This window comes from Lynx rufus, unplaced genomic scaffold (assembly GCF_022079265.1).
Source record: "Lynx rufus isolate CCGP_SWC_20201006 ecotype Redwood Valley unplaced genomic scaffold, mLynRuf1.p SCAF_7, whole genome shotgun sequence".
Lineage (NCBI taxonomy): Eukaryota > Metazoa > Chordata > Mammalia > Carnivora > Felidae > Lynx > Lynx rufus.
This window is the reverse complement of record NW_025814889.1, coordinates 24,899,658-24,911,762: the sequence shown is the minus strand read 5'-3', so window position 1 is coordinate 24,911,762 and position 12,105 is coordinate 24,899,658. Positions and strand designations below refer to the sequence as shown.

The window sequence follows — 12,105 nt, the reverse complement described above, 5'->3', positions numbered from 1 at the left end:
AATATAATAGCTTATCAATAAAAATTCGAATACTGGTTTATATAGATCATTTTTAGCAATGAAAGCTACTACATTATTTGCATTTTTAGGGATCAATGCTGAGGAGAAAGATAATATTGTCTGCAATAGGCATAATCTATTCAACTATTACCATGATTAATCTAACATGCTTTGCAAATATTCCAATAGGAATATGATTATTTACAGTACACATAAGGAAAAAGTGTTTTTTTGAAACCAACTTATGGGGCACCTGGGGGGCTCAGTCAGTTAAGAGTCCAACTTTTGTTCAGGTCATGATCTCATGATTTGTGAGTTCAAGCCCTGCACTGGGCTCTATGCTAACAGCTCAGCCTGGAGGATTCTGTCTGCCTTTCTCTCTGCCCCTCCCCCACTCATGCATGCGCTCTCTCTCCTTCATAAATAAATAAATAGAATACAAAAACAACTTCGAAAGTCTAACTTGGAAAATTCAATCCTATTCCTAAGACATTAACATAAAATACAAAATATATATTATAAATTAATATTGATTGTCTTAAAATCCTTGAAATCTTTATCAAAATATACCATAAAAAAGGGGCACCTAGGTAGCTCAGTCAGTTAAGAATCTGACTCTTGATTTTGGCTCAGGTCATGGTCTCACAATTCATGAGTTCAAACCCAGTGCCTCCTAGGGATTCTCTCTCTCTTTCTCTTAATAAACTTTTAAAAAATTACCAAGGTTTCTTTGTGTCCAAAAAGAGATCTGATTAGCACAGTCTTCAAAATACATATATATATGTATATATGTGTGTGTGTGTATATATATTTATATCATAAAACAGTAATTGCAAATGCAATGCTTATGGAGGCAAAGTAGGTGACTCGAGTAAGTGAAGAACCTGAGTAGGGACAGTAGCAAACTGGAGACACACACCTCATATAAAAAGGGCAGTCGCTGCAAAGCATACCAAACAGTAGTATGGGCTCAAAGTACCAGGTATGATCCTATAAGAAAAGTCTGAAATCCAGATTTCTGCACGAGTGTCATAATTTTAAATGTTGATTCAATCTATGGAGGAAACTGAATACATCCAGGGGCCAAATTTAGTCAATAGCCCACTTGTATTCTGGTTGTGCATAAAGCAAATATTTGTACATAAAACTTTCCTAAAGTATCAGTATCACATTTTACCAAAAACTTAGGCCCCAACATGTAATAAAAATTGCTATTAAGACTCATAAGAGGGGCACCTGGGTGGCTCAGTCAGTTGAGCATCTGACGCTTGACTTCAGCTCAGGTCATGATCCCAGGGTTGTGAGACTGAGCCCCACATTGGCTTTGGCACTTAGCGTGGACCCTGCTTAACATTCTCTCTCTCCCCCTCTGCCCCTCTCCCCCATTCACACTCTCTCTAAAATAATTACAACAAAAAGGCTCATAACACCCATCTTAAGAATTTTTCCAATGCTTATTAAAACTGCAATCTATTTGTGTTTAATTCTCCCAGATTGTTAATAAAATAGACGAATTAGTTCACAAGAATGCTGAAACTAAATTATTAAAACAATTCCCAACTGTACTGTCACTAACTACATTTCAATGTTTAAAACTATCATTTTGATTATGCCAGGGCAATATGAATTTAACAGACATCACAAGATAGTCTGTCACATAGCTTCAACGAATAAAGAAGATTCAAGATTTTCTCCTACTGCAATCAGGAAAACTCTGCTTGTAATAACCATTTGGTAACATAATGAATAGGTAACAAAAGATATAAAATCCTTAAAGGGTCAGACTCTACTTATTAAAAGACTACCCATAACACTATGGGTGCCAGTGAATAACTGTTGGTTAGATGAAAAATTATTCCTTAAGTCAACAGCTATAGCCAATAATATTCACTTTAACTTCTCACAGAGGTAGAGAAAGATGAAAGGCTAATGCTTTTGGAGAGAGTTGAAGGAAGTAGCATGTATCAAACTGCAGGTCTTCCAGAGATTTCTTAGGTTTTGACATCTGTCAATTTATATACTATACTTCTCCATTCAGTAGTTCTTTGGGGTTTTTTTAATTAAATTATTTATTTTGAGGAAGAGAGAGAGCATGAGCAACTGGGGGAGGGGCAGGGAAAGAGAGAATCTCACGCATCTCTGCACCATCAGTGCAGGACCCAATGCAGGGCTCAAACCCATGAACCATGAGATCACAACCTGAGTGGAAGTCGGACACTTAACCAACTGAACCACCCAGGTACCCCTCCATTTAGTAGTTAGCTTTTTTTTTCTTTTTTAAATGTCCACTTATTTTTGAGAGAGAAAGAGACAGAGCACGAGCAGGGGAGGAGCAGAAAGAGAGGGAGACACAGAATCTGAAGCAGGCTCCAGGCTCTGTCTAAGCTGTCAGCACAGAGTCCAACACGGGGCTCAAACTTGTGAACCATGATATGATGACATGAGCCAAGTCAGACGCTTAACCGACTGAGCCACCCACACGCCCCAATAGTTCTTAACCAACAGTTGTAGCACAATCTCAAAAAAAAAATTTTCTAAATATCCATGTCTAGGTATACATGTTACTAGATTTACTCAAAATGTTCAAGAGGAGAGTTTAGCCTTGTAACAAAATTTTTAACTTCCCCAGGGGGCTGGGATTCACCACCACAATTCTAGCTGACAGCTGGTGCAGCAGACAATTACATCAGTCTCATCTATGTGGCCAACTCCCTCTATCATTTGAAGATTTAGCCAAAAGAGTGACTTATCCAAACTGCATTTAATTTCCCTGAGCAGAGGTAGAACAGGGACTAAATGTAAAGTCAAAACGCAACTTGATTTCATTACTTATAAACTTCTTACTTCCCATCAAGATATTCTAGATTTCACAGCAGAGTTTAGACTCTTATCTAAGTGGCTGTTTCTGCCAGAATAGAATTATATGACAGTTAATTATTTGTTCTTTCCTCTCCTTGCCCACTTAATCAACCACTGTCAATCTGATTTCCTCTGAGCCCTCCTACACTTGGTCTCTAGGCAGGTTTATAACTCACTCTTATCCTAAGTAACAATTATTACCCCCAAAAATTGAAGACTCCTTGCCTAAACATATAAACTGGAGGAAAAAAAAACAAAAACAATAAAACAAACAGCCTCTTCTTGTTATTTTCTCTCACTTGCCAAATTTCCAAATTGGCCCACATATTTCTGACTGCTCCCTCCTTTTCCCTTTTTCCTCTTAAGCCTTGGCCAATAAAAGATAAATCCCATTTTTATAAGTCACTTTTTTATCAAATAGGAACTTGTCAGCAGCAATATTTTTTATTGTAAAATGCATGTTTGAGTCTTAACACAAAGCCTAAGGCAAATTTTGCTTTCTATGTTATTTTTCAGTAATTAAAAAAAACAAAATTGGATGGGAAAAATATTTGAAAACAAAGTTTTACCTTAAATACATTTGTTTTCATAAATATTTGCCATAAATACATAAAACAAAGCTGTATTCTCTAATGCTTCTTTAGAAGTATGCTTATTTAAAGTGAAATCTTAGGGTGCCTAGGTGGCTCAGTTGGTAGAGTATCCAACTTCAGCTCAGATCTTGATCTCATGGGTCATGAGTTCGAGCCCTGCATTGGGCTCTGTGCAGACAGCTGGGAGCCTGGAGCCTGCTTCAGATTCTGTGTCTCCCTCTCTCTCTCTGCCCCTCCCCCCCTCATGCTCTGTCTCTGTCTGTCTCTCTCTTTCTCAAAAATAAATAAAAAATAATAATAATAAGAAAGAAAGAAAGAAAGAAAGAAAGAAAGAAAGAAAGAAAGAAAGAAAGGGAAATCTTAGATAAATAAGTTATTTCCAAATATTTTCATTCAGGGAATACTTGAACTTCCAAATACGTAAAACTGACCCTACCCGTGTCAACCAAGGGTGTTCCTTTAGAGGCTTCAGCAATGAAAGGCAATGCATGTCGAAGAAAAGGCAGGTGGGCCAGCAAGCATGGCCATCATCCACTCCCCATGTACAGCTACGACCCTGCTGAGGAGCTACACAAGGTTGAGCAGGAGCTACTCTCTGAAGTGGGAGACCCCAACATGGTACATGGCTGGCAGAGTGGCTACCAACAAAAGTAGATGCCTTTGCTGGATGTCAAGACATGACCTGACCCCAATGCCCTCATCTTCAGAGCACTGGGGCCTGCAGTGCCCAGCACCTACAACCTGCTGCTTTCTCCTCCCGCTTGCACACATCCAAGCTCTCCCTGCTGGGTCTGGGTCTCCATTCCTCCTCCCACCTATCCCCAGCAGCACCCCTTGCCTAAGCCCCTGCATAGCACCCAGCCTCCATCATCACCTCACTCCCCTCTAGACCTTTAGTCCTTTATGGGCTCTGAGACTACCATCCACTTGTAGGCACTAATGGAAAGATTTTCTTTCTGGGGTGGAAGTGTGGCTGGGAGATACAACTTTGCCCTTTCTGTGGGCACTACCTTTTTCTTGCCCTCCCTGACTTGGCACTGGAGTTATTTCCATGATGACAGGGCCTGATGTATAGAATTCAGTGTGTGTGTGTGTGTGTGTGTGTGTGTGTGTATGAAATAAAACATTTTGTGGCTAAAATATTCATGTATATATATAAAATTTCAAATATTGTATAAATTAGATCTTTACCTTATTTATTGCTTCAGTATTCGCATTGTATAGCAGCAGCTTCTCTATTATGGATATATTATCACCAAAGGCAGCATAGTGGAGAGCAGTGTTGCCACTCAAATCCCTAATATTTGGATCGGCACCATTTTCCAACAGTATGTTTACACATTTCTCTTCCTGGCACTGTACGGCCTGTCAGTGATATGCCAAGAAACAGAGTGTAAATTCTGGGAATTTAAAGTAAGCATGCCACAGGTTTCACCAATTAGTTTTGTTTCAGTGCAATAACTTCACTTTCGTTCTAAGTAATGACATCAAATCCATCTCAGGCAGACATAGCTGCTACTACATACCTTCACGAGAGCTGTCCTGTTTTCATTATCACAGAGGTTAAGATGGCATTTCCTCTCTATTAGGAGGGTCACCACTTCTGGATGGCCATTGGCACAGGCCAAATGAAGAGCAGTCCTAAAAAAGTGAGAGGACTTTTTAGGAAATGATAGTGCACTCTCTCAAAACACGCAATTAATTCAGGAAATGGTAAACATTAGGTAGCATGTTATTCCTATGCCTCCAAAACAAAGATTCAGTTTTCCTCTGGAGAAAGTACAATATTTAGTAGTGATTACTCATTACACTAATAAAAGAGCAGCCTGTTTGAAGAGAGAGAGCATGACCTCGGGATTCAGCTCCACTTGGGTTTGCATCCTAGTTTAACTCTGTCACGCACTAGTTATTGCTTAGACTTATCCTCAATGTCCTCAACAAAAGGGGATAAAAATTGTAGTTGTCTCGGGTCACCTGGCTAGCTCAGTCTGAGGAGCATGTAACTCTTGATCTCAGGGTCATGACTTTGAAGCCCCACAGTAGGTGTAGAGATTACTAAAAAAAATGATAGTAATAAAATAAAATGAAATGAAATAAAATAAATAGTAGTTATCTCACAAGACCTCGTTGTGATGCTTAAATGAGGATCTATGCAAGTATTTAGAACACTTCCTAGTACAAATAACATCTCAATAATTGTTGGATAATATGATTATAATTTTTACTATTACTACTGCTTTACATAGACAATACTTCAATTAGGTACCTTAATACAATTATACCTACTTTGCAGACAAGTTTTAAGGATTAGCAAGAATACTGTTTCAATAATTATAAGATGCTCATTTTGTCACATTTAGTATCTCTGACATTGGAATGCAATTTATGATTCAAAATGTCTTACAACTACAACTGAAAAGACTTTAAAAATTTTTTTTATTGGGGGCGCCTGGGTGGCTCAGTCGGTTAAGCATCCGACTTCAGCTCAGGTCATGATCTCGCAGTCCGTGAGTTTGAGCCCCACGTTGGGCTCTGTGCTGACAGTTCAGAGACTGGAGCCTGTTTCAGATTCTTTGTCTCCCTCTCTCTCTGACCCTATCCCATTCATGCTCTGTCTCTCTCTGTCTCAAAAATAAATAAACATTAAAAAAAAATTTTTTTTATTGGTACATAAAATAGTGGGACATCGTAGAATCTTGCTGCCTTCCATTATGTGAAATGATGGTATATACAATAGGTCTATTGCAGTTCTAGTCATATGATTGGCATTTAAATAAATGTTAGTTCTTAAAAGCATTATAGGAAAAGAGGACTAAATTAACAAAAGAAAAACATTTTTAAGTACTTCTTACTTTTCTTCTCAAGAAAGTTTAAGCCAAAGGAAACTCAGGATTCCAATGACCAGGAACAAGGAACAGCTCATTTTTTTAAATATTGAGGTCTATAGATTTATGAAAATCAAGTATTTCCAATGATCAATATTAGTATTTAATACTATCATAAATTTCAAAAGGGCAGGTAAAGGTTATCTTTTACAATTTCCTATCTTCAGAAACATTGAAAGGAAGGAGGAAAACTTCAGTTGAGATCCTAATACGTGAATTTAAAATTTCTCATCTTAGGGATGCTTGCCGGCTCAGTCAGTAGAGCATACGACCTTGATCTCAGAGTTGTAAATTTGAGCCCCATGATGGGTATAGAGATTACTTTACTTAAAAATAAAAACTGGTGCAGAGCCTGCTTTAGATGCTCTGTCCCTCCTCTCCCCTTCCCCCTCCCCCTGCTCATGCTCTCACCCTCAACAATAAATAACACTTAAAAAATAAAGTAAACAAGATAAAATCTGGGGCACCTGGGTGGCTCAGTCTGTTAAGTGTGCAACTCTTGATTTGGGCTCAAGTCACGATCTCATGTTCACTGGATCAAGCCCCGTGCTGAGACTCTTTGAAAAGTCTATTTGAAAAGTTCCTACTTTCAGCACGGGGCCTGCTTGGGATTCTCTCTCTGCCCCTCCATCCCCCCACCTCCCACCCCACCCCTCTCAAAACATCAATAAACTTAAAAAAATAAAATCTTTAGAAAATAAATAAATAAAATGTCTCATCTTGCTCATACTGTGCAAAATGAAGTCTTTGAGAATGAAAGGATCTTGAGAATATGTCTGCTATATAATATACATGCAGGTTCTAGTTGATAAATAAATGGATGGAAAGTGGATAAATACAGTTGGAGAGTTCAATTTTTTTTTTTAATTTTTTTTCAACGTTTATTTATTTTTGGGACAGAGAGAGACAGAGCATGAACGGGGGAGGGGCAGAGAGAGAGGGAGACACAGAATCGGAAACAGGCTCCAGGCTCTGAGCCATCAGCCCAGAGCCTGACGCGGGGCTCGAACTCACGGACCGCGAGATCGTGACCTGGCTGAAGTCGGACGCTTAACCAACTGCGCCACCCAGGCGCCCCGAGAGTTTAATATTTTTAAAGAAAAGGTATATAAAGTAAAACAATACTTCTGAAACAGCAATAATCATTTATATTTGCTATTTATCTTGTTCATAAGCACAAAACTAATATATTTTGTTTTCATGATTAATATAAATCATTTACCTATTATATGTAATAAAGCTACTATAACAGAAAATATATGTATATGTTTAATGTATGCATAATAAAATCTACAAATGCAAATAAAAATATTCCCTTTACTTCTGAAGAGGCCAAAAGTTGTCAGAATATACCAATCCTCAAAAAAATTTTAATTAACTTGGTTTTCTTAATTTACATACAAAAATATTTTTTAACACAAAGTGAGAAATTATTTTCATGTATATAAGATTCATATTCTTGCTTTTCTCCAGGATTTCTTCAACGATAACAAACCTTTTTTATTGATAATAAACTTTTAATAGGACTTTTATACACCTTTTCCTGTAGAAAGCACAGATTTTCTTTAAAGGAAAAGAAAAATGCATGTAAATTCAAAGGCTCAGAAATAACAAATTTAATCATATTTTGTGCATTTTGGGGCTTAATATAAAACCAAAGTCTGCTTGTGTGTACATATGATCAAACTGATTTTTGTTCTCACTTAATGATCAACTAAAGCACAGCTCTGCATCTCTGTGTATATCTATTACCTATGCCACCTTCAATGATCACATATCCATCTTATGGATATAATGGCATACTTATAAAAGCCATTATGAGTTCTTAATACATTGCTATTTTAAATAGTGCTGAGAAAAGCAAAATGTATGTCATTTATCTCTAGTAATTTCCTAAAGATATTTTAGTAGAAATAAAATTGATGGGTAAAAGGAATACATATTTTTTGTGGTACTTACACCAAATTGTCTATTGGAAAGTCGAAAACAACTTAAACTTTAAGCGGCAGTATAAGCACCATCACTCTATTTTCACAAAGGTTGTAGATGGAAAACTGTACTTCATTCCCTTTTTAACTTAAATTTCTTTTTTTACCAGGGACGCTATATTTTCCTATGTCCACTGGTCTCGTGTAGATATGCAAAGAAGTACTTTATGCAATTTCAAATTACAGATTTTTTTTGTTTTGATTTCAAAGACTTCCCTGTAAAACGAAGATATATTTTTTTGTCTGATACAAATATGTTGTAAATATTTGCAAGTGCATGGTCTTTTATTTTAATAATATTATTTTCTGATAGAGGCTTTTAGTTTTTTATGTTGCTAAATCAATCTCCAGAATTCTTCATTTTTAAAAAAAAATTTTTTTTATATTTAATTTTTGGGAGACAGAGAGTGTGCAAGCAAGGGAGGGGCAGAGAGAGAGAGGGAGACACAGAATCTGAGCTGTCAGCACAGAGCCTGAAGCGGGGCTCGAACCCACGAAGCACAGGATCATGACCTGGGCCAAAGTTGGACTGCTTAACCAGCCACCCAGGGGCCCCCAATTTCTTTTTTTCTTTTCCTGAGAGAGAGAGAGAGAGAGAGAGAGAGAGAGGCGAGACAGAATCCCAAGCATGCTCCACATTGACAGCAGGGAGCCCCTCACAGGGCTTGAACCCATGAACCCCTGAGATTATGACCTGAGTCGAAATCAAGAGTCATAGGTTTAACTGACTGAGCCACCCAGGCACCCCCAAAAGTCTTGCTTTTCAAGTCATTCTTAGGATGGGTAAATAGGCATTTGTGGGGGCTTTTTCTGTTACTTTTCTTATTTTGCATATTAAAATGTTTTAATTTATATCCCACCTGGAACTTATTTTAGGGAGATAAAATTCTAACAAGTTTTCTCCAAATCAGCTGTTTCTCCACTATTTACGAATAATTCACCTTTTCCTACTAATATGAAATGTCACCAGCATCAAATTTTAAAGTATTACGTATATTTGAACGTTTGTCATTTTCTACTCTGGACCACTCCTTTATCTGTCTTTTCAGCTGTTCGTAAACGAATAATTTGTGGAAATTTCAGGTACATTTTGATATCTGGAAGGGCAAATCTACCTCCTATTATACAAAAAATAAGTTCTTATTTTAATTCCAGTTCGTTAACATAAAGTGTTATATCAGTTTCAGATGTACAAGACAGTGAGTCCAAAAATTTCCTTAATGACATCAGAAGAGCATGTGTAGCTCAAAATTCTTAAAACCATGATGCTTTCATTTGCTTTACCTAAAACTGACAAATACAGGAAGAGACTTTGAGAAAAAGGAGTCCTATTCAGAGCCATCTTCCACTTCAAAATGTCCTTCCAAGGTCCCTCAGTAAATAGCACACGTACATAAGTGTACACAGACATAAACTGGATACTGGATTTTATCCCAAGAATACTGGATTTTTAGCCCAGAAGTTGATTACAGGAATTATTTCTCCCATTATGCACTTTTCTATAACATTATGGCATGAAAATGAGTCCATTAAAAACAACATGTTGTCAACACTTAATTTCGTGTGTATTACTATTGAAATTTGGGTAAATCACGTCAAACTTGAGAGTAAAGTGCTCTATTCGGGAATTACGACTACGTGCCAAGGCAGCTGAAGATTTTGTTTTTGCCGCTCACACTGTCCGCCTGGGCGCTAGACCACGTTGGGTTCCCACCACCGAGGGGCAGCGGGACCTCAGGAGGGAAGAAAACCCAGCTCCCCCAGGGCTCCGATGCACAGGTAGAGCTAGACCAGGTGTGCGCTTCTCCCAGGTCGTTCCCGCCTCCTCCCTGCCAACCTCCAAGTCCCTATTACCTGTTCATCTTGTCTCTATCATCCACGCCATTTTTCCCCAAGAACAGAAGCTGCTGCACTTTCGCTACGTTGCCCACGCAGGCAGCCTTGTGGATCTTTCCGAGATCTCTGTCTCGGACGTGGTAACCCATCAGGAAGTTGTCAATCCTATTATTCTTCTGCCCAACAGAAGCGGAGCCCAAGGGCGACACGCCCTTCTTACTCCCGAACCCAAATATCCTCTTCATTGCTAAGCCTACGGGCTCCACAGAGACTTCACCTGGCCCTCAGCTTTTCACTACTTCCTGAGCCCAACACTAGCGCTACAGATAGGCCAAACACTCCTGGCCACAACACCCCAGCAGTGACGCTCCGCGGCTGTGTAGCTCTCACCTCACGGTAACCTTCAGGAAGCAATGCCGCTTAAAACAAGTGCGCTTGCGCACTTCGGAAATATGGAATCACTGCGCGTGCGCACAGAGGGCTAGCGGTCAAGGGTACCCAAAGCGCATGTGCGAGGCCCCAACCCTTCAAATCTCAGTGATTGGGAGCAGGGCTGGGTGCCTTCAGGTGGGAGTTAGCTGAGCGTTTCTGGGCATTTGCAAAAGTTAGGATCGCGGTGTGGAAAAGCAGCCCGTGTATACGACTGAGGCTAGAGTGACGCTGAACTTCGGGATGCTGACTGAAGACGTCGTTCCCCAGAAAACTTCCCTTCGAAAAGCTCTCTAAATCTCTTTATCCCTCAGTTTATTCTTCTTCCGTATCCCTCTGGGCCCTAGCCGGTCTCCATAGAATTTAGCAGATGCAGCACCAGCAAACGTTTTCTTGGTCAGAGACTCTGGCAGCTAGTGACCTTAAATGCAAGTTGATGAGGCGGGGGGAAACAACGTATTCTCCAGATGAAATGAAACCGCATTTCTGCACGCCTCTGAATCCTCCCCTTGGGCCCAACTTTACGTTTACATTTTCTTTTATTTGTTGGTGTTAGTTCCCAATTAAATCTTTAATGAATCCAAGATTTATTTGGCAGCATGGTGTAACATTTAGGAATTTTTTTTTTAATGTTTATTTGCTTGACCTAAATAAGACATCTTTTCTCACCTAGTTTAAAATGCCACTTGATCGTAGATTAAATTTTCAGGTATTGTTTTTTTGTTTTTTTTTTCCTGTTCCTGGGTTTTACGTTGTGTTCCATTGACTAGTCTGCTTCTTGCATCAGTACACTACTATTTTAATGTCTGACAACAGCTAATACGAAACCAGCTACCCTAAACTCACCAGATTCCTATTACATTTGTTAATGATTTAAAGAATTAACCAAAGTAGGAGCCCCTGGCTGGCTCAGTAGAGCATGCAACTCTTGATCTTGGAGTTGTGAGTCCAAGCCCCACATTGGTCATAGACCTTGCTTAAAAAAAAAAAAAAAAAAAGTATTAACCAAAATAAAAATTAACAGAAACCACTGTTTTGTTACAGAAACCACTGTGGTTTTGTGCATTTGCACAAAACACATGAGCAAAATTTGAAAATGTGGTGTCCATATTTTATAGCAAGACAAATGCATAGATATTAATTTAGGTACTTCTTCAGAAGACGTTGAATGTCATTTTGTGTTTGTTGGTGGAATGATTTGACAAAAAGTTGGTTGTAATTAGCAACTCAGAAAGCAAGTGTCTGCATCTTCAGCAGAATTTGCCTCTGGAATGACCTACAGAGTTCTGGAGAGTTCTAGAGTCCCTGCCGAGAAGGTGGATAACAAGAGTGTATCTTCATTGGTGAAAGACCAGTGAAAGAGAAGTCATGAAAGTCTTTTCCTTTTGTGTTTTTTTTTTAATTTCTGGGTTTGTTTTTTTTTTTTTAGTTTAGTTTAGTTTTGAGAGAGAGAGAGACGGGGTGTGTGTGTGTGTGGTGTGTGTGTGTGCACGCACACATGTGCGTGTGAGCAGG

General features: G+C 38.8%; 1 protein-coding gene across 9 annotated transcripts in view; it reads right to left on the bottom strand.

The window, feature by feature from the left end:
- Positions 1-10,562, bottom strand: part of ANKRD26 (ankyrin repeat domain containing 26) — a 113,013-nt gene extending 102,451 nt beyond the window's left edge. For 8 of the 9 annotated variants that reach the window (XM_047065012.1, XM_047065017.1, XM_047065020.1 and 5 more), the window contains exons 1-3: positions 10,180-10,562; positions 4,979-5,093; positions 4,644-4,817 (exon numbers count right to left, since the gene is read on the bottom strand). In XM_047065012.1, the coding sequence (XP_046920968.1) occupies positions 4,644-4,817; positions 4,979-5,093; positions 10,180-10,406 (516 nt within the window). In that variant the 5' untranslated portion in view covers positions 10,407-10,562. Of the gene's footprint in view, positions 1-4,643; positions 4,818-4,978; positions 5,094-10,179 lie in introns of those variants that run through there. The other variant, XM_047065021.1, reaches the window with a different exon arrangement.
- Positions 10,563-12,105: the final 1,543 nt, after the last annotated feature.